This window comes from Cotesia typhae, unplaced genomic scaffold (genome assembly GCF_013202065.1).
Source record: "Cotesia typhae breed Kobodo isofemale line unplaced genomic scaffold, CoteBio_Ctyphae contig_119, whole genome shotgun sequence".
NCBI classification, from domain to species: Eukaryota; Metazoa; Arthropoda; class Insecta; order Hymenoptera; family Braconidae; genus Cotesia; species Cotesia typhae.
Genome location: NW_027423712.1, coordinates 707,921 through 730,187, shown reverse-complemented (window position 1 = coordinate 730,187; position 22,267 = coordinate 707,921). Strand labels below are relative to the sequence as shown.

General features: G+C 32.2%; 3 protein-coding genes and 4 non-coding genes across 10 annotated transcripts; 2 read left to right on the top strand and 5 right to left on the bottom strand.

Moving 5' to 3' along the window:
• The first annotated feature begins 70 nt into the window (after positions 1-70).
• On the top strand, positions 71-2,167 carry LOC141531114 (uncharacterized). 2 transcript variants are annotated; one of them, XM_074248639.1, is made up of 4 exons: positions 71-230; positions 356-461; positions 861-1,038; positions 1,111-2,167. In XM_074248639.1, exons 2-4 carry the CDS (start codon positions 357-359, stop codon positions 1,692-1,694), a joined length of 867 nt encoding a protein of 288 aa, XP_074104740.1. In that variant the 5' UTR covers positions 71-230; position 356; the 3' UTR covers positions 1,695-2,167. The 2 variants fall into 2 exon arrangements, with proteins under 2 accessions (XP_074104740.1, XP_074104750.1); XM_074248649.1 differs by having other exon boundaries at positions 82-294.
• On the bottom strand, positions 2,158-4,406 carry LOC141531106 (uncharacterized). The gene is made up of 3 exons (XM_074248626.1): positions 4,250-4,406; positions 3,931-4,142; positions 2,158-3,867 (listed from the first exon to the last, which is right to left on the bottom strand). Exons 2-3 carry the CDS (start codon positions 4,054-4,056, stop codon positions 2,203-2,205), a joined length of 1,791 nt encoding a protein of 596 aa, XP_074104727.1. The 5' UTR covers positions 4,057-4,142; positions 4,250-4,406; the 3' UTR covers positions 2,158-2,202.
• A 521-nt stretch (positions 4,407-4,927) lies between these two features.
• Trnag-ucc (transfer RNA glycine (anticodon UCC)) lies at positions 4,928-4,999 on the bottom strand. Its single transcript has one exon. It is a non-coding gene; the product is annotated as a tRNA-Gly (tRNA).
• Positions 5,000-5,144: 145 nt separating this feature from the next.
• On the top strand, positions 5,145-13,708 carry LOC141530199 (uncharacterized). 3 transcript variants are annotated; one of them, XM_074247187.1, is made up of 9 exons: positions 5,145-5,301; positions 6,027-6,075; positions 7,583-7,680; positions 7,847-7,924; positions 8,896-9,028; positions 9,135-9,316; positions 10,379-10,408; positions 10,559-10,747; positions 11,484-13,695. In XM_074247187.1, exons 1-9 carry the CDS (start codon positions 5,215-5,217, stop codon positions 11,712-11,714), a joined length of 1,077 nt encoding a protein of 358 aa, XP_074103288.1. In that variant the 5' UTR covers positions 5,145-5,214; the 3' UTR covers positions 11,715-13,695. The 3 variants fall into 3 exon arrangements, with proteins under 3 accessions (XP_074103288.1, XP_074103296.1, XP_074103304.1); XM_074247195.1 differs by lacking the exon at positions 10,379-10,408 and having other exon boundaries at positions 5,146-5,301; positions 11,484-13,652; XM_074247203.1 differs by lacking the exon at positions 6,027-6,075 and having other exon boundaries at positions 5,161-5,301; positions 11,484-13,708.
• Positions 11,226-11,296, bottom strand: Trnaq-uug (transfer RNA glutamine (anticodon UUG)). Its single transcript has one exon. It is a non-coding gene; the product is annotated as a tRNA-Gln (tRNA).
• Trnaf-gaa (transfer RNA phenylalanine (anticodon GAA)) lies at positions 11,832-11,904 on the bottom strand. The gene has a single exon. It is a non-coding gene; the product is annotated as a tRNA-Phe (tRNA).
• A 328-nt stretch (positions 13,709-14,036) lies between the features above and the next one.
• Trnay-gua (transfer RNA tyrosine (anticodon GUA)) lies at positions 14,037-14,127 on the bottom strand. Its single transcript is given in 2 exon segments — positions 14,037-14,072; positions 14,091-14,127. It is a non-coding gene; the product is annotated as a tRNA-Tyr (tRNA).
• Positions 14,128-22,267: the final 8,140 nt, after the last annotated feature.

Genomic DNA, 22,267 nt, shown 5'->3' with positions numbered 1-22,267 from the left:
GAATTTAATACTAAAAAATAAAATTTAATTTTCCCGCCTGCAGTGATGGAGCCAGTTTTGTTTGTTGTTTTTTTCTCGGCAGTCCGACTAGACACATGGCTTTTAAAAAACAAATTTAATTGTTGTTACTCCCGAAATTATAATCGCAATCAGTGACCACTTAATTAGTGAATTATTAGCGGCGCTGTTGTGTATAATGACATTGAAATAAAAAAAAATTACCGGTAAAAGTGAGTATTATTGTAGCGTCGATTGTTAATAAACCTAACCAAGCCGGCGTTAACGTTTTATAACGTAATATTATATTTTATATAAAATAATTAACTAATTTAATTATTATTGTTAAACATTACAGAATGGAGCGATTGTGTCCGTTATGCCAAAAAACGGGATTGGTCAGTAAATTATCTAATTACCCGTTAAATGAGAGTGAAGATATTGAGATGTGCGAAAACGAAAAGGTAATAACATTGATACTGAAATTTAGGGACAGCTGATAATTTTTAGTTTTTTGTAATTAATAAATTTTGGCTAAAAAAATTTAATTAAGTGAATAAACATTTTGTATTCACTTTTCTTACAGATCTAAATGTTATAAACATTTTTAGCTTAGTTGGAGTGAAAAAAAAATTTTTTATACGCCCTTTTGGATCTGCAGATCCAAAAGGGTGTAGATGTTGAGATGTGCCGCGATTTGATGAGAATTTTTGAAACAAATAAATTATGGCAAAAAATTGACATGTAGAAATTAAAAATTCAATTTTCTGAACACTAATTTTTTGGCAAAAATTTGTTTGTTAAAAAAAATACAGAAATGCTCATTTTTTGAATTAATAATAAATAATTTTTATTATTTTTAGTGCGTATGGCCGTTTGGTTACGAGCCATTCAAATTTATTCCTAAAATCGACGAGGACCTGAAGGAAATAATGGAAACAAGTAAAAATCTTCCTGTCATACCCATCTCCACAGAATTGTCACTTTATACCCCGCCAGTGACGCCCGTGGACAACCAGGAGGCCAAAACTGATGTCAAAGGTTTGACAAATTTAAAACACTCTAAATTCGCTAATGAGAATTTAGATTTTGATAAAGCTTTTAAAACTCCAGGTATCACGGACTCGTACGCATCACCGGCGACTATTGTCAAGGACATCCAAGTGTTGGGCAACCCTTCTCCGAGTATTTTCGACATCGACTCGCCGGAAAAAACTCTAACATCATGTTCGATCCAAGGCTGTGATAAAAAATTAGTATTTAAAAGCAATTTCCCTGGAGCTGGTACCAAGAAAAAGTCTTTGCCGACTGTCATGAACACTGAGACAGTCACCTCAATGAGGATATTGAAAAAAGTACCGATGAAAAAGATGGTACTGAAAAAAATAATTAAGCCAATTATAAATAACGTAAATATGTCGATGGTACCTTTTAATTACGGGAATAGTTTAGAACTGTCAAAGAATGTCTCGGTCTCGGAGAATAAATTAGATACGGGGGAGCTTGGGGTTAAGGCTGAGGATAAGCTCAATCAGAGTTGTCATGATAATTTCATTCTTGACTTGCCGGATATTTCTTTTGATGAAAGTTTTATCAAACAGAATGATAATTTAGAAAGTATTACAGCCGAGCTTGATTCTAGTGACTTAAGCCAGCAGATGGATGTTGATAAGTGGTTAAATTCGTTAATCATGTAAATAAAATTTTCATTGTTAATTATTAGGTCATTTATTAATTTGATATTAAGTATTAAAAGGCTTAAGATTAATCAATTGTGAAGTTTAATTCATTTTGTACAGTGTGTAAACAATTTTTGTATAACTTAATCTTTACAATTTATGTTCTTAGTATCTAATTTATATAATAATTAGTATTTAGTATCAATCTGTACAAAGTAGTATAAGTAAAATGTTGACTGGTCAACAGTCAGAAATCATTCACACCAAGAAAATTTTTATTTTCACAATGAATTTTTCTATTTAAAATATTCAGTACTTGGATAAATTTGTAACAATTAATCGTTTCTATTTCTGTGTTATTATCATGATTTGTTTCTCCATTTTTAATTATTAAAAACATTAAATCAATATTATAATAATAAATTGATAAAATTATCTAAAATAATTTTTTGTTAAAAAATTTTGCCAAAAATAAAATTGATTTATATTAATTGACATTTTATTATTTTTAAAAAATCACCAACAATCAATTTTCTATTTTTAGATCAGCATCAGATTTGTCTACTGAGTAATCTTCAAATCCTTCAAGACTATTGAGACCATCACTGTCCTTATTATTCCAAATGTCTTTAAAAACTTTCCCAGGATGTTTTCTAGAAAAGTGTTTTTGTAAATTGCCTTTTTGCGTAAATTTACTGGGACATTCAGCGCAAGCAAACGGCTTCTGTCCAGTGTGAGTCATAATATGCTGCTTGAGACTGTACAGCGAATAAAAAGCTTTTTTACAAAAATCACAAGTGTGAGGTCTTTCAAAAGTATGGTACCGCCTGACGTGGTCAATAACTTCGCAGAATTTTTTGAATTTCATCCCACAAAAATCGCACTCGCGAGCTTTTTCTCCGCCATGACCAGTCTTGTGGACTTCCATCTCCTCGTTATCCGAAAAACTTCTCCCACACAGGTCGCAGAAAAAAGGCTTGAGTCCCTTCTGATGGATCTTTTCATGCTTGGACTTGTTGGCGCTTTGCGAGAAAGTTTTCCCACATATCTTGCACCGGAAAGGCTTGTCACCAGTATGGACCCGTTCGTGCTGCTGGACCGCCACCAGCTGGGTGAAATTTTTCCCACAGACGTGACAAGTGTACGGTTTTTCTCCAGTGTGAGTCCTTAGGTGCTTTTCCAAGTCGCTGGGCCTCATAAAGGGCTTGCTGCAGCGATCACAGCGATACGGCGGATCCTCGTGGAGCTTCTTGTGGAAATTCAGAGCTCCCAGTTGGGAAAAACGCCTGCCACAAGTTTCGCACCTGTGAGGACGTTCTCCAGTGTGAACCATAAAGTGTCGTCGCATCAAACTCCGAGACGAGAAAGGTTTATTGCATTCAGGACATGGATAATTATCAGGATAAATTTTCTTTTTACAGTACCTTCTCTTTGGTCGTACCGCAGAGTTAGATTCTACTTTGGGAATATTCATCGAATAATCTTTCGGGTCTTGATTCTCACTTTCATCTTGATAAGGTTCATCGCTTGATATGGAATCTTCATCTTCAAATTTATTCTCTGAATTATCTTTTGGTTCTTCCTTTTCAACTATCTCAGCTACGTCTGGATCATCAATACGTTCTTCAGCCTCATAATAATTTTTATCTTCACCATCGTAGTCTATGTCTTCAATAAACTCTACTTCAGCATAATCTGAACCAGTCTCTTTTTCATCCTGGTCTTCTTTTGAGGCATCAATCCCTTTTTTATTTTTCTTAGTCGTTAAACATTCAATGCAATGGTCAACAGCGCCTTGGTAACTATCAAACAACAATTCGCAGTAATAACACTTGTATTTTTTACTTAAATTTTTTTCCTCACCAGTTTTAATAACTTCTGGACTCGTAGTTACAAAACTCTCTTTTACTAAATTTTCTAGACAATCATCACTTTTAGTTTTATTATTTTCATTATCATCAGCTGGTTCCTCCTCTAAGCTGTTGATAATATACTCGTCCAGAATTTCTTCGTCTTTTGTTAAGCTTAAACTTATTTTACTATCTACAGGGTCCTTAATATCATTCTCTTTGTATTTTTTAATTAAATAATAATACGTACTTAGACATTTATTTCTGAAATCATAAAACCGTGTTATTTCATCTGTGCAAGGTATACAAATTTTTTCTGGCAGACTGTCGCTGTTATGTACCTAAAAAATATAAATTTTATTAAATTTTTTTTATTTCAATATTTATTTTTGTTTTTTACATACCGGAATTGATAAACAAATCATGATCTTAGCTCCCAAAGACAATTCTTCATTTTGACAGTCAAAAATACTTGAATAATTGTTATCGAGTTTTTTAAAACACAATCGACAGTTTGTATCAGGCATCATTGCTTATTATTCAATGTCATATTTATTTATTTAAAAAGTAACTTTTATTTAGTGTCAGAAAAATATTTACTTTTAACTTTTATAACCTATAAAAATAACAAGTCACTTATTTAACATCATGATTAATATAAAATAATATTAATATTTTGTAATTAAGTAATTATAAAAATAGAGACTAAAAATGAATAATTACAATTTTTATTTAAAAAATCATGAGTTTAAGTTATAAATTTTATAATACCAAGATTTTATATTATTCGGGCAATATAAAAAATGTAAACATCACCAACATAAAATTATAAAAAAAATGATACTGAAGTTAGTTGTCAGCTGTCAATTTTTAAAATTTTTGTAACATAATTACAATAAAAAAAATTCTTTGAAAAATTTCAACTGATAATTTTTTTTTATTTTTACACGTGTAATTTTTTTATTATATTTTTTTTAATAATATTAAATTGTAAAAAAATTTTTAATATCCGTTAACTTCAGTGTCACGAAAATAAAGTTTTCTTTCCGCAGTTATAGACTGCGCTACTGTCACAATCGCGCGCAACTAATAGAGACATTTAAAAATAACGGGAAATATTCAAACAATTATTAAAAATAATTTATTAATTTATTAATTGAATTACAACTAAAAAGATATTTATAAAAAACTGCACTTACAGTTTATCAAGTTTTTTACATGTAACATTTTTTTTTTAATTGTTTAATTGAAATTTTTTCTACAAAAAATGACTAAAAATTTTGAAATGTCGGCTGACTTTATTTTCACTTCCAAAAAAAAGAAAATAATAATTTTTTTTGAGAAGAAATAATATAAATAATTAAAAAAATATTTCTCAGTGAAAAAAAAAAAAAAAAAATGTGCGATGGCCGGGAATCGAACCCGGATCAACTGCTTGGAAGGCAACTATGCTGACCATTACACCACCATCGCAACTGCGGTAAACTTTGAAGAAGCGTCAGTATTTCAAATGGACCAATTGAAAAGTAACAAAACTCTCGATCAATCAGCGCGCGTCCCGCCAAAAAACGTTACCGTCTTACGATTGACACCGAAACAAGTGACAAGTTCAGACAAGTCTCTTTAGCTGTTGTCATTCGTGACCTCTTAGGCGGAAGGAATGTCCCGGGGTGATTTTATTGTTCCAAATGAAGAAAGGAAACAGGATGATTGTGTTTCTGGTGATGCTGGAATTATTTGCCGGTCGGTGTGCTGCCGGAGACATTGAAATTACGGTAATTATCAGTGACATTGTTTAAAAGTACCTTGACCGCAAGAAGGTTAGCTATCTTTTAGTTTATTTATTTTTCGACAACAAAAGGGTGACACAAGTCATTGTCTTTCGGTAAAAGTAAAAAATAATTATATATTTATATTTATATTCATACACAATATTGAGGGTACTGTAATTATTAAGTGTATACTTATTTTCAGTTGAATTTAAAATGTTTTTTGTTGTCAAGACCACAAAGTCTCAAGCCTGGAGGCTAAAAAAATTTATTCAACAAAAACACTCGAAGACCTGGTGTTATTCTTTAGCATTAAAATGCCGATATTTCGAAATCGAGCGGCTTTTTTCGGTCGCAATTATCTTTTCTGAGTTCTCGTTTTAGTTTAAAAAAATAAAAACACAAAGTCTCGACGCTTTTGTGTCTCGCTGACGTTTCGCTGGGGCCTTCTATCAGTTAAATTACACCCTGACAAGCTGACACGTAAATTGGCCTACGTAGTTGTTGCTCTTGCTTATATTTATTCTGTTTGTCTATACCGGGTGTGTTACAAATCTGCTTATACTGTGCTGCAATGCTTTAGTTTCTCTGGTAAAACAATCTCGACTTTACTCTTAAACCCTACCAGTAAAAAAAAAAAATAATTTCCTACAATACTATTAGTATTACTATCTCTGCTATTTAATCTAATATTCATTCTTCAAAGTCTAAAATTCTTTCTTCTCTTCCAGGACTCTGGCATTTATCCTATCAAGCGTCTAGACACCGGAATGACTTTCTGTAAGTCAAAATTGAATATTTAAAGTAAATTGTCCCGACGATGAGAGAATGATCAACGATAAGTGATGACTGCACCGGGTCTGATGGATGGATGGATGAATGAATGAATGACATCCTCGAGCAATGTATAACACAGTAGTAAAATGACTAGGTGTTGTGTGTATCAGAGCAGACAACGAGGAGTAAGGTCGTGTGTATGGACACGTCACGGAGATCACGACAATCACGAACATCACCAGCAGAAGAAGCTTCGATCACGACGCACACGGAATACCAGTCTGTACAGTACTATACACGCAATCCGACTTGGTATCCTGTGACTGATAGCTCGGCTATAGATTGTAGCTGAAACATTGTAGCATTGCCATCACAACAGTCCTAACAGCCCAGTTTTGTTTCGTTCCTCAAACCGTATGCACTAAACCATATGTGTCATAAGATTATTTTAATATCCAAAGCGGTATGTGAATTATTTGTAGCCATTTCTGTCAATGTGTGTTTATTCATACATTTTTATTAACAATAAGTGTTATTTCAAAATTTTTTTGGGCAGTTAAACACAAAAAAAAATTAACTTGAATTAAAAAAAATTTATTGAAAGAAAAAAATAATTTTGAAGAATTTTATTGTTTTTTTATTAAGACAAAAAATTTTTGATTCAAGTCAATTTTTTTTCTGTGTAGAAAATTATGGATATAATTAATTTATCAAGCATTAAAATTATTAAAGAATGCAAAGCAAGCGTTAAAGTCCCAGTTATAGTCCATATTTGTTGAAAATGTGGCAAGGACGATCATAAGTCTTAGATGGAATCTGTTTGACAGCTGTTGGGTTAAATGTGGTATGAACGTAACTCTACTGAGATAGTTATCACATGTAGTTGATATGAGTGCAAAGTATTCCAGAGAAAGAAAAGCATGTGATGGTAATGCTCAATTAAATGATCTATGGGATATGATGGTGGTGTCAGGACATTCCTGAGATGCTTCTTCTGCAGCGGCGGAAGGTACCGGTGCATTTAATTCCTGGTAGCTTTGTTGGATTAAATGTTAGCCTTTTTGCCGGGTATGAGACGCCTTATACGTTTCGAATGACAGCAGCAGGTGATGTTTAGGCTCCGTGATGCGATCCACCGGGAGATTGCCGGGTTTTATACATCGTTGTGTAATTATTGTCCATCGGTGCTCTGTTTTATACCAGATAGGACGCATGTCCGTCACTCATTGCAGCAACGTTCAAATAATTTAAACCCGGTCTTAATTCGGGGATATCTGGGTTGCTGAATGTGTAATAAGAATGAGAATGAGTCGAGACTCCGACGGATTAGTTGCTTCCTGCCGAGCGTGCTAGCAAGACAAACGTTTATTCTTTTAAATATATTTACGTGGTGCTCTGTAAATCATTTTTGTTTTATTTATTGATCTTATGTGCTTGTGTTTAATGTGTTTGATTTATTTTTGTCATTTGTTATAATGACACTCTGGATTATCTGGATATTTTATTACAGACGTTCAGCTGAATAATAGAGGTAATCATCCGGTGGTTGTGCGAAGCCAAATGATCAATTGCTGTGAGATTATTACACCAGATGATGTAGACTGTGAGGTAAGTAATCTAAAGAAACATCCGCTTTTTTAAACACAACCTGGGTATTATATTAATTATTATTTAACTGTTGTTAACAACTGATACTGCTATTTACTATCAATTTAAAATGATGATGATGATGATGATGGTAATAACTTCCGATGTTGTTTTTAAATAATTGCAGCACATCCGATTGATTGGAGACCACGTGGGAATCCTACCGCCCGGGAAGAGCAACGTAACTCTGGTCTGGCCAACTCTGGTGAGTCAAAACTTCAAAATCTTTGACTGTTACTTCAAAGTACTTTGATTGTCATATAATACCCATTACGTGAAGTGGATCAGACTGTCGATGGATTGATAAGACAAGAACGAATTCACCAAATTCATCCAAGAGTGCCCGCCTTGTCGTGGTAGTTTCGGCGATGTCCTCGTAGCTGTTGTGGGGGCTAGAGCACAGTACGGCTGTCGCGTGGGAGTAATATAATAGCAGTTGTTATCGTGATCTTAGCGGGGCGGAGCCGACATGCACCAACCAGCATACTCGACAGTGTATTTCTGCCACCACCATGTGCTCCAAACATATTATCACTAAACACCACTGCTAGCAAGCACCGTCATTCTCGCGAGACCGCGGGTTTAAACATTCAGCCACTCACACGAGCGCGCTTCTTGCCGCCATCATGATTTATGACTGTTTATTTTTTTTTTTTGCAAACCCAAGTCCTCTCTCTTTCTCTCTCCGCTCCTTCTCGAGCACCCTTTTCTCCTGGGTCTATTCCTGGCTCTACCCCGACTGGCTTGATCCAACCCAAGATGCAGTGGCTTTGACTGGTGACCAATGTTAAATCTTTAATTAAGTTGTACAAGTCCGGTTGAATTTATTGTTTCATATCGTTACCGTTTGTGACTTGCACACTAGTTATGCTCGATAATTAACTTATAAAGCAAAAGCAATTAAAATCTTTATTTTACCTTAGTGTCTATACCATCTGGCAAGTAAACTATGCGAAAAAAAAAATTTTTTTTTTACATTTATCAGCGATTTACCGTCTGGGTTCTTTTATAATGACTCTCTTTGCCCTATCTTGTTGATCATACAGACAGTCGCAAGCACGTATCCCTGAGGGGACGTAATAATAATTTCTCTTTAATTTTCATCATTATTACAATACATATATATCTGATTTAGTTTTATTACCAGCTAACATACATCGTAAATCTATTTTTCAGTATCTTCATGACCGCAGAGGTGAGTGTGAGATTGGTATCACCTACAACACTGATGGGAGCTCCAATCTGCTGAGACAAAAAATTTCATTTGATACCTATGTCTCCAACCAAAGTGTTCCTGATATTCTTAAAGGTCAATAATTACTCCATTAAATTTTTTTTAAATAATATAATTTATTTTATAAAATAAAAGATAGTCTTGACTTAAAAAAAAAAAAAAAAAAAATTATTTCTTGTAGGGTATTATGAAGCAAGTGAAGTTAAAAGATGCGCAAGTGTCGACGAAGATTCCCTGGACTCCTGTCAACCGGTCAAGTGTCTTGTCAAGTACAGCGGTAAGAGAAACTTCTTCAACAAAAGCTTGCGAAGATGTCAGCCGATGTTTGTTTGGGTGCCTGATTCGGGCGAAACTGCTGATTCGGTGAGTGAAGAAATATTTTCAACTATCTTGATTTTCTTCATTAAACAGCGGCCTGGTGATCGGTTTTATTGGCAGCAATAGGCTGAGCACTTGCTGATAATTCATAGGGATTAGCAGAGGTACGAATTCACCGGAAAATAAATTTAATAAACATGCATAGTCGTTCCAGAGGGATAGGTGCTAATGCGTAATGCGTCGGGAATCGTTCTTGGCTTTGTTTTAGCGTGATGTACGCAACTGGCATGCGATGTAGCGTGCTACTCTTGCCAATGTGCTCTATACCAGCTGTGCTTGGGTCTATATTGCTTTATACGACTCTTAAAAGGACCACATTAACGTATAATACAACATAAACTTCAGCAAAACCAGCATCAACCACCACACCACGATTTATTCAATTTAATTTATGACACACAACAATTTTATTTCAACGCCTCGATTATCAAGTTATTTTTCCACGTTGTTATTTTTCAGCTTGTTCTAGTTTGTCGTAGGTAATTTTATACACTTGCACTGCCTCTACTTTTGATTAAGACATTATTGACAGCGGACATTCATTTGAAAGTTATTGTCGTTGGGCTGAATAAATATCACATATATTTGTTAATCAAAGTTAATAATCTCGCGGGAGTTTGCGTGGTTTATATTTACTGCTTTATAAGTAACCACGCGCATTTAAGTTTATTGTAGACTTTAAGAGGAAAATATAATAAGTTAAGAGAGCCAATATCTCCACGAACGTAACGTTACACTTTTATAATATAATTTACGGCGGTTTAATTATGACGGATGGAGTTGAGCGAGCTTGCTGATAAAACTTTTTCAAAAGCTTTGTTCTTTTAACCTATCTCAAAACATTCACTTTAAATATTTTCTTGGCATGAATGTCGAGTTAATTCGGTCGTTTAAAAAAAATTAAGTTAATCATTATTATGGAAATAAAAACGTGTTATTATTTTCATTTTAATCACTAAATTTTTTTTTTTTTATATGGTAAGTCTGTACTTTATTCTTATCGTTGGTTTAACTTTTAATGTAAAAATTTTTTTTTGAAATCTGGAGCATGACGTTGTAAAGAAAGAGAAGACTGAAGTGAGTAGAGTTGAATATTTAAGTTGGTTTTAATATTTTATCACATGTTATCTTTCATTATAAGTTACCTTTACGAGCATGTTATGAAAGTATTAATTAACAAAGGAATGTGTGTTTACTTTGTTTGATTTTATTTAATTATTTTTTTAGAATATTATTTGCCATAATGGACGCCAGGACAACGTTACTGGAATGTGCATTTGCGAAGAAGGATGGAGTACTCATCAAATTGACAGCTTAGAATCAACTACTGAGTCGATTCATATGTGCAATTTCAAAACGTCATCATTCTCACGTGTAACAAACACCGGCTATTCAACGACAAGTCTCGTCATCCTTGTATCTTTTTAATAATTACACCTTTTAATTATATACATGGTAGGAAATTTAAAAAAAGATAAGTAGTTATCGTCACTTACGTTTCACCGGTACTTAAACTTGCATCCAAAGTCCAGAGTGCTGGAGACTATTGATATTTAAAAATTCATTTTTTCAATTAGTCAAAATTATTTTTCAACTTCCCGCTATGAAAATCAATGATTTTTTTTATACAGAAAAAAAAATTTACTTGAATTAAATAAATAATTTTGAAGAATTTCATGTTCTTGATTTGAGTAGAAAAATTCTTAAACTAAGAAAGTAAATTTTACTTACTTTGAGAATTTTTTGTTTTGATTTAAAACAATGAAACTCTTTAAAATGATTTTCTTGGTTCAAGAATTTTTCTCTCGATTCAAGTTAAATTTTTTTTTTCTGTGTACAAAGTAGTCAATATTAGAGTCGTCTAATAATTAGTTTAGGCTAGAAAAAAAAAATCAGGTCCCGCCGAGATTCGAACTCAGGTTATTGGATTCAAAGTCCAATGTGATGCCGCTACACTACGGAACCGCTCTTGCTCCCGAGCTCCATTTGAATATATGTAAACACCAGCACACTCAGTCCAGCGCTTGAGAAAAAGGTAAAATTCATGAAACTATAGTTAACTTGTACCTGAAAAAAACAAGTTTTATTTTTTTACCAACAAATTATTTTTTCGAGTTATTTTACCTAGTTTTCCTTAACTATTCATCTAAAGACGGTAATTATAGTGAGTTTGCTGTTCTTCGTGCTGTGTTGCGTAATGACACTTGTGACGCAAGATTATTCTTCTCCACCTGGCGCTGGAGTGGAGCTGCGCTCCGTTTTACAGCAGACATCAAGCAGATCTTCGTTTGATGGCTCGCTGGAACGTCTCATACCTCCGAGGTCCAGGATAGATGGTCGAAAACAAAAGTTTGGTGATTCATACATTCGTCTTACGCACTAGATAGTAGTTAATAATTATAATTAATGATTTATACCAAAACGAATAAATGTATTTATGAGTGTTGATGATAAATTTGGCATAATGTGGGTCTGTGAAACGCAAAAAGAGCAAAAATTTTGCCGAAACCCGGGATTGAACCGGGGACATTTAGATCTTCAGTCTAACGCTCTCCCAACTGAGCTATTTCGGCCCCTTGATTATTGCTTAAAGACGCTCCAATATAACTTACATGAACAAATAGCGATTTTGTTTTATCAAAAATTGAGTAATTACATGACTAACGAGGGTATTATATCATCACAGAGTAATGATGATGTCAATAGTCGTTAATTTGATTGTAAATGCAATGAATCGAGGAAAAATAAACGGAAGAAATGTATTAGGCGTGTAAAAATACGATTGTATTACTCCGTTTATTTAAAACTTCCGGCTGTTACTGGCCCGTGGTTGGTTGCTGAGAGCTTTCGTATTATCCACCGGGTTGAACTATAATTAAAGTAATTGGCCTTATTGTGCTGTCCGGAGCGAAATCTAGAGTAGAGTGTATACATGTATTGAAGTATTGTGAATGGACAGTGTCAGCCAAAACACAAATGCTTGTCTATTTTATTTTACACAGCGTTGTTTTATATTGTATAGCTATAGATATTGTAACCATTGTAACCATTGTAGGTATAAACAGACCAGAATTTACAATAGTTTGTAGTGGTATAGGTAGTGTAGTCTGGTGTTGATATTTCTCACAAGAAATAGGATTGTTTTTTTCTTCATGACCCTCAAGTTGCTTTGCTCCATCACGGATGTCGATCTAAGCCCTTTGTCGTTCTGTTCTCGTGGGAGTATTCTATTTTGTTGATACAACAATAAAAGTACATTTTTTTTTCTGAGTTAGAAAAAAGCCAGTGAAGTTATTAAAATTTAAATAATTATTATTCTTATCAGGAAAATGTGATAGTTTATTCTGTTAATAATTTAAAATCTTGCGTTTAACTTTGTATAATTTATTTTAATTATTTATGGTTTGTAATTGTGTCGATTTCTTCAGTGTAAATATTGCTCATAACTGTGTTTATTTGCTTAAACCAGCTAGCTGAATGATTATAATTATAATTTTTAAACAAACTGTGTGGTTACGCCAATTAGATTTCTTCAATAATTGTTATTTTTTTCTCGATTTCTTTAGACATGTATAGATGTATAAATCAGATCGCGATTGAAAACGTGAAACATTTATAGCTTTTTAATTGGAATACTTCTCAGATTAGATATGATTTTTAATGGTATCGAGTGTTTCAAGTTTTATATTGTGAAATAATTAGTGAGCGATTAGAAATTGATGATCGAAAAAGTATTTAAAGAAACAAGCTGAAGCGTTTTATAGTCACGTTGAAGCAGATGTCTCTCATTCTTCTGATTCTGGGCGGGCAAATAAATGTCGTATATATTACAGTTGATGTAGGGATTTTTTTGTCTTAAATATTTTAAAACCGCAATGAAATTATTTAAACATTTTAATTAATTGTATCAACGAGATTCATGTCAACATAAATCTTAATGAGTTGTAATTGTAATAATAATAATTATTCCGAGTGTTCTTTAATTTTTATGCTGCAATAATTGTTGGGATTATGGATATAAGTAACGGTGTATCCTCTAAATAACTGAAGATTCTAATTATTAGAAGATTGCCTTTTTTTAAAATAGAGTTTGGGAAGTGCGAGTCTTTTTATTTCTTAATAGGTGGGAAAGATTCGGAGAAATATTCTTGAGAAAAACCGATGACAAAAATATTACATATAAAAAAAAAGGAAAAGCAACATCGGAAAATATTTAAGCCGAACCAGATGAGAACAAGGGATGCATTTAGGACCTCAACGGCCAGAAAGTCATAAAAGTATGTACTTGAGAGTAGATACCAGCATTCATGTATAAGAATTTGTCATTCGAACCAAATATTTTAGAGTTTGGTTTTTTATTTTACTTTGTTACATACTGAATAAAATAAAACCTTTTTCAAGGGTGACAATCTATTCATCAAATGTTACTCATATAGGAAAACTTTTACTTTCAAAATAAAACAAACTTCAAATATTTAAAATATAATATCTTAAAAGAAAATGATTTTTTGTAGCTAAACTCAATATTTCAACAATATTTTTTTAGTAGATTCAATTTCATAGAAATCTAACTATTGCACTTGTCCTCATCTCGGAACTTATGAATAATTTTGCTATTTTCTGATTGTTAAAAAATTTTGTCCATAAATAAATAATTGTTACGCTATTATTTAAAATGGAGTGAAAAAAAAGGAAAAAAAAAAATTCCCTCGAGCCGGATTTGAACCAGCGACCTATGGATTACTCTTTAAATTCCAAACTACAGTCCACCGCTCTACCAACTGAGCTATCGAGGGTTATGGTTCTGGCAAGTTACTGCTGCGTTATAAGCATCGCTAAGAGAAAATGTTGCGCATGTGCATTCAATAACATTATTTATTCATTTACTTAATAATAATAAAATACATAATACTTACCGTAAAAGAAAAAACAACTATTTTTTCCGTTGATGATATTTTGGAGTTCAAAAATTTCATTTGAGTCGAATACTAGATTAAAGATAAAAATCAAAACTAAGAAGCCACTCTTTCGAAAAAAAAAGATTTTTTTTTCTCGACTAATTATGTATTTTTCGATAAGATTAATTTATTATTCATACATATAATTTTTTTGATATAAAATAAGATTACTGTACTGTTATTATTACACTCGTTGAATAGTTAGAATGCATATAAATTATAAAGTTAATAAAATGAGCGAGTTGTGCTGATTGTAATGGTAATTTAAATTACTTATTCAAAGTTCAAGAGCATGCCTTCTGTAACCACAATCACAAGTTGATTTTTTTGCGATTAGGCGTGCGCTACTCTAAGGATCTTGAAGTGTAATTTAATTGCCGACCAATATATCACGGATATTTCACTTTACATTTAATATAGCAATAAGAATAGCAAATAAGAGCGATTCTGAAGCTGTTACTTGGGTTTGTCGGGTAACTGTAATGTAATCATGCCAATAGATAGCTATAATTGACTGATTTTGAATAAATTTTTTGTAAATACGCGGATACCTTAGAAGAAAAAAATAAAGATATTTATGTTATGAGCAACTGGATTGCTTGAAAAAAAGTATCAAAATTTTTTACATTTACTATAACTAATTACCTAATACACTATCATATCCTGGTGTCATAAAACTCTAATGAGGGTTCGCGTAATATGTGTAAATTTCTCCACCGGTTCATCCTCAATCTTGCACGCTCTTTATTTTGTCTACTGAAAAAAGTGCATTATCTACCGCTTTCATAACGAGGAATTTCATCATGACTTTTTTCGTTACCTCAACAATATTTTTTTGTTTCCGTCATAAATTACTTTCTTTTACAAATCACTGCGGAGATATAAAATGATATATATGTGTTTTCTGAAAACACAACGGGAATTTAAGCAAAAAATATATAAAACTTTGCTTATTAAATTATTGAATTAATAGTCTGTGGAAAAAATATATATATGTATAAATATAAATATACTTTGGATAGATAAGCGAAGTTCAGTAAACAGCTTAGAATCTAAGCGTATAATATTGAAAGCCTATCTACATAATCAAAGTTTGTCCGTCTTGACAGTTTGATCGGCCAAGTAATTATATCTCGTGCGTATGTATACATGAAGCGTCATTAAATGGATAAATAAGGGGATTATATATTATCCGCGTTATCCAATCATGACCTAAATTGCGTAAATAACTAAGTTAATTACTAATCAAGTATTTGACATTTTTTTATCGAGTCTTTGCATTAAAAATTTATTTTATTTTATTTAAGAGAAAATTTTCGCTTTAGCAAAATTGGGCGCCAGATTTTTGTTCTCGTATAAGGATTAGTTTTTATGATTTTTGATGCTGTTGAGTTTTTATTATTATTTTACTTAGCTTTAATTTATTAATAAAACATGATATTGTTTCCCAAGTTATAATAATTATAAAGAATGGAAATAATTAGCGAATTTTTATTGGCAAAGTCGCTATTTGAAATCTAATAAGTGACTTATGAGGAAAAAATCCTTATTACCATCGAATATATTAATTTTTAGCCATCTACATTGGAAAAACAACCGTTCTATTCTGTCAGTGTGTAAATGAAGGTTATCGAACGGGATAAAAATTAGAATTATTATATTTAATTGGATTGAATTTACCTTTGGCAATTAATAGAAAGGAAATAGAGATAAAAATGATGATCAGCGATCAGCGAGTGTATACCCTTTACTATGTACGCAAAGGATGCGGCTATATAAAGCCGTCGAGCCGTGCAGCCAGACGGCCTATCACAAGCTGACTATCTTACGGGCGTTTATGTCGTCTGAAATGCATTCGTTGTGGGCGTACAACCGGTTATTAAAATGACGATAGGGATCAACGTGACCTAACGCACCGATCTCGGCTTATGTTCCTTTTATTTTTTATTATTTTATTTTAACTCGCGTTATTTATCTTTCTCTTTCTCCTTCTCGACACCACTCGGTCTCAACACTGCGAAATAATCGACCGCAATTTATAAACTGCCGAGAGATTATTAATAAATGTACCGGAAGTACATACCGGAAAAATGGCAAACTATTTTATAATTTTTTTATTTTTCTCGCCTTTTTACTCAGACAATACAAAATAAAATTATTGTATTTTACTTTCGCACTTTTTCACTTTACTCCTGATTTCGCGGTAATAAATTTTTATATCATGTCTAGTCTCTATGTTTATCAGTTTTTTTTTATTTTTTTTTTTTATTTAATTTCAAAGTGAAAAGTACACACGTGGGTAATTTTGCAATTTACATTCTAAATAATTGAAACTTTGAAAGGATCAATACTCGAGTGGCTTGTTTGTCTCACGTGAGTTAAAGTTAATAAAAAGGAGTAAAAAAAAAAGTATCCACATTTCCAGCCAAATTGCAAGAATATACAAACTAAAAGAGGGTGGAACTGAAATAATCCCGCCTTCTTTTTTTTTTTTTTTTTATTTCCGGGGGGATTTACGGCATTTAAGTCACTCTTTGAGTCCACCAGGGCTAAGATTTCCGGGTGGTTTCTTTTGCAACAGAAATAATTCAAATAATTTTAAAAAAGCATCAACTGTATGTGTATAAATGTGTAATTATATGCATTACTTCGGCGGGTTCATTTTATTGGTAGTCGATTGTCGAAAAACGATGATTGGAGTAAAGTATTTCCACTCGCATTCGCCATTGTGTCACGTCTGGTGTATTGTATATTTTACATTGCATATTCTTGCTCTTGCTCTTAAATATATGATGTATAGGTTTAATACGATGTGCAGTGTGTAATATAATGTTTGAGTTGGTAATACACAAGTCACGCTTGTATATTGCGACCACAAAATGATAGGAACGCGGATCGACAAACTATAACAGAGAACATCCCAGACAAATGAAATATCCAGCCGCGTGCATTTAACTGCAGGGTTCGATCGTAAGCTTTGTGTGTGCATTTACGGCATAAACTTCAATCACATTTTTTTATAAATTTTTTCAATGACTGCCTTTATAATTATTATTATCGTCGTTAATTTCTAGTTCTTTAAGCGCTAGACATTTTTAATACTACTTTTCTGAAATTTTAGCGAATAAAAATTTTTTTTATCTAATTAATTTAATAAATTTCACTAATGAAATTAGTGATTTTAATTTTGAGTAATTTAAAAGAGATTTTTGTTAGATGTCAATAAAATTTTGTAAAAAAACAATGAAAAATTAAATAAAAAAAAAAATATTACTCTGATAAAAAATTTAACTTGATTTAAGAAAAAAATTCTTTAAATTTATTATAAAAAATCATAATTCATACTTTGAGTTTATAAAATTTAAAAAGAAAATTTTTTTCATCGCATCAAACGAATATTTATCGTCTGAAAAATTCGCGATTCCAAGGCAAGCAAAGCAATCCGTCAGCAGCAAGTTAAACTGTAATTTTTTGCACATCATTCATAGTCCAATTATATATTAAATGTTGAATGTGTGAATTTAAATTCAAACCGTTAATTAATATCGGTAATTAATTGCCTCGCGCCGGGACTGTGTATCAATTAATTTTATTTCTTATTACTTTTTATTTGTGGTTTGAGATAAAAAAATAAGAAAAGTGTAATTCGAGCGTTGATTAATAGCTTATTAAATAAATATTTGCACGCATAATAAAGTTTATGTTAATGCTTATATGTGTTAATGTTTAACAAGTTTAAAATGCATCATTTTATAAATAATATTGAATTAAATTATATTTTTTTTCTCACGAGAATTCGACGGAAGTCACCGTCGGCGTATTTCCAATTCAAATATAATATAATATATATATAATAGCGCCATGAAAAATCTGCATCGTCTTATCAGGAGTTTTTTACCCTCTTACACGCTTTTTCTCCGTGACTCTTTCAGTTTTATTATTCTTTAAACTTCTCCGCGTATACTTATATTTATAAATATGTGTGCTTATAAATACTTATCATGTACATTTTAAAATTTTAGCATATTTTGCACCGGAAACAACAGAGAACAAAGAAATCAGTAATATGTACATTAAGAGGTATACGTTCTGTGTATTTATTTAAACGGACAATAAATGACAGAATTAATCAGGAGATATTTGCATCGCGAATAAATTTAAACCCGGCGAATTCTCACTTTTATTTTATTACCCAGTTAGATTTTGGACGTCATTACCGGCACGAATGACACAATTTTACAAATAAACACCTTCACTAAATTATGTCCTTATTAATCGTTAATTAAATGTAGTCCTTTTGTAAATTAGGATTATAAATTTAAATTTAAATAGAAATATAAACGTCTATAATTTATTGGGAGATTAATCCTCTGATTGTTTACTGCAGTCCGTCCACCAAAAGTGCGTACGAGTGCGTATAACACGCGACTGGATCTGCGAAATCTTATATCAAGAGATTCGATATGTGTGTTGTGTGTGTGATATAAAAGAAGGACGCGTGCGATGTAGACGAACTGGTTTCGTATCGGAATCTCGTGGCCCCGGTTCAATTATACCCAATTTCAAGTTGCTCATTTTTTATATATTACTTTCCCTTTTATTTATAAAGAAAATCGATGTAGAAATACTAAAATAACGTTATTTGATGATAAGAAGGGTTTCCTAAAATTTAATGAGCTTTATTAATTGTTAATAAATTATTTTTTTATTTCAGATGATTTTATTAATCATTTATTAACAGTTAAACAATTTTTATAACAGCGCAGGAGTTGTAAAAAATTTTTTTAAGCTCTGATATTTCAATTGATAGATTCTAATTTAATAATTAAATTGATTAAATTTTTTATCAACTATTTTATGAATTTTTAATTAAAAAATTTTTCACTATCATTAATTTAATTTTTTCTAACAAAAATTTTGTTAGAGTTTTAAAATAATGGCTTAATAAATAAGTAAATAAATTTATTAACATTTAATAAACATTTTTTATTAGTATGGACTCAAGAAAAATTATCCGACCCAAAATTTCACGTAAAATTTTTTTGTGAAGTTAGGGTTCAGGCTTGAAGCTTTTGCTGACATATAAATCCCAAATTTTTTGCGAAATTAAAGTAATGGGCATTACATGTCGTCGCGAATGATACACACAACAGAATAAGTGGTGTAATGTCAAGAAGAAAATGTTTTATTCTTTAGAAGCGTAATTTTGGTAGACGGAAGGATCCGAGCAAAAAGTGAGGTGCAGAAGGCAGGTGGCGCCCAAGACTTGTTCTTTCATTCTCCTCCATCGCACGTATTTTATCATGTACAAGATATATATATATATATATATATATAATCTTGTATGTGTCGCAGTAAGTAATAAGCGTCTGAACGTCCAAAATTATCCTCGTATCATTATAATTATAATTACATTTCACATTTTTATATAATATATATTTATATAGGCATTTTTGCTGAAAAAATAATAAAATAAAAGGAGTAAAGTGCGAGTGTAAGAGACGGCACGCATCAGACCCGAGAAAAGAGCGGCGGACGCGTTTATCGGGAACGATCCGACGTGTTTCGGTTAATGAGTAAAGCACTTCCGGTTAGTTTAACTGGTATCGTCTCTAGTTGAACCGCTGAATCTTAATGACATTTAGTGTAGCCGACGACAATCATCATCATCATCATCATCATAAAAATCGCCATCACCCGAGAAATAACCCGCTAAGTTTTCGGGCGTCTTATCTGGTAGATAACACCATAGAGCTGTCTGGTGCAGTGTTATGTATATATACTGCCAAGATCCGATCGCAAATTGGCTCAGATAATAAGCTACGTTTATAATCGCTCGATCAAACCGCCTCCGGTGAATATTTTTTCCCTTATTTTGTATTCAACTTGAGAATAACCCTGCTTTAAACTTTTATATCGGGTGATACCGGCTCAATCGTTTGATTAGGGAGTTAACGAGGCTTTGATGATGGAGATTGATCGACTAGTGTATTAATACAGTATAGTTAACTTTTAATGAAATTTATTAGTTTCCTTTTGACTTATGTTAAGTCATAAAAGAAAAAAAAATCATTTGGTTCAAGAAAATAATTTTGTATAAAATGAAATTTTTTTAATTAAATTTACTATTTCTCTTCAATCAATTATTTTTTTTTTCACTAGTGTTAACTTGGATTTAAAAAAAAAAAAAAAAAACAGATCTATGCAACGAACCTCAAGGTGTAGGACACCGCGATAATTAGCTTGTAATTTACAAGAGTTGAGAAAAATAAATTGGCTCGCGCCATTGCAAAAAAAGATGCCAAGTACGCAGGTGCATATCTGTCTCTTATTCTTTATATAAAACATATATATCATTGCAAAGTATCGCGCATAGAAAACATACAACATATTATATCGCAAATGGAGAGGCGGACGTAAGTAAAAACAAGTCAAGTCCCGAGAGCAGAACAAGAACATAAGTGGTAAATTTAATTGTGAGCATATTCGCAACCCGTAACATCATATTTACATTCTTTGATCCTCCCTTTCGTAATTTCCCTTCGGTGCTTCGTACTTTCAATACAACCGCTTCTGTTATGTTTATGTTTCTTGTACTTGTACTTATCATGTGGAATTCCACTGCACGGCTTCTTTGTATTTAACAATTGCTCAAGATCCATGAGCACGTGGATTTTCATTACTTTTTCTTCCTCTGGAATCCTCCATTATTTTTATTTTACATTTTATATAAATAATAATGAAATTTATAAATAAACTGAATATAATATCGAATATATGTACAACAAGTGTGGAGGTAAAAAAGAAGTGAGACGAGTTAGCGCTCAGCACGAGCCAGTCTCGATCCTTCGCACCCCGGGGATGACGTACGGGTCTGACGCAGCGTGAGGCTGCCCCTTTTTTCATCCCCCCGGGTCGTGGCTGCTTCTGCCCGGATCTCAAATATGAATTTTTTTTTTTTTTTTATTGAGAAGCCAAAATTTTACGCAGCAAACGCACCGCCGCCGCCACGTATAAATATTTGAATTACAATCCGCGCCGCTCATAAAAACGTCGTCACTCAACGGATCTTAACGGATACCGATTTTAAAATAATTTAAAAAAAAAAGACCAACGTGAGATGAGGAATATTTATTTTTATTGTTAAAAAATATTAAGGTAAAGAATGTAGATATCATATCACTTTATATTATATTAGTTTTTTTTGTCACATTAAGATCCGACGTGGTTTATTGCGGCTTTCACACCATCTTGGTACGCTCGTAATTATTTGGCTCAGAGGGACTCAAATTGGAAATATGATACCGCCGATTAAGGAAAAAGAAAAATATATTTTATAATTTTTTTTTTTTTCCTTAGAATAATAATAATAATGAAATTAAATGGAATGATAAAAGTAAAGCTCTCATTAAAAATAAAAACCTTTTGAAAGGTGTAAAGTAATTACATAAACAATAAATTAATAATATGTAAGAAGGGTAATAAGAAACCCGATAAAATCAATAGAAATAATATTTAGTGAGGACATAATATTATAAGTTGCTTTCTCTCTGTACTCGGAGGTGAAACATAACAATTGGCATGCCTGAGGTGCTTACGGAGTGGATAACTCGCCCATAAACCATAAACCATCCAGTTATTGCTCCTTGGAGTCATAACAATTAGGATCGTATGTTTTCACGGAGGGTTTCAGCCCAAGACACAGTCCCCTTTTAATCTTAATGCCTTTCTTCCATATATATAACCACTGCAATGACCATCTCACCTACACACTCACCTCTGTAAAGGTAATCAACAAATATATTTAACGGCAATAACAACGGCTTCGCTATTCTATTTCGCGCCGATATTAAATTATATCATTTTTGCTATCTCTATGGATTTAACTGAAAAATTTTCAAATGTTAAACAAATTTTAGATAAACAACTTAACAGACAATTTATTATCATAGACATTTTTTAGATGGTTTATTCTTAT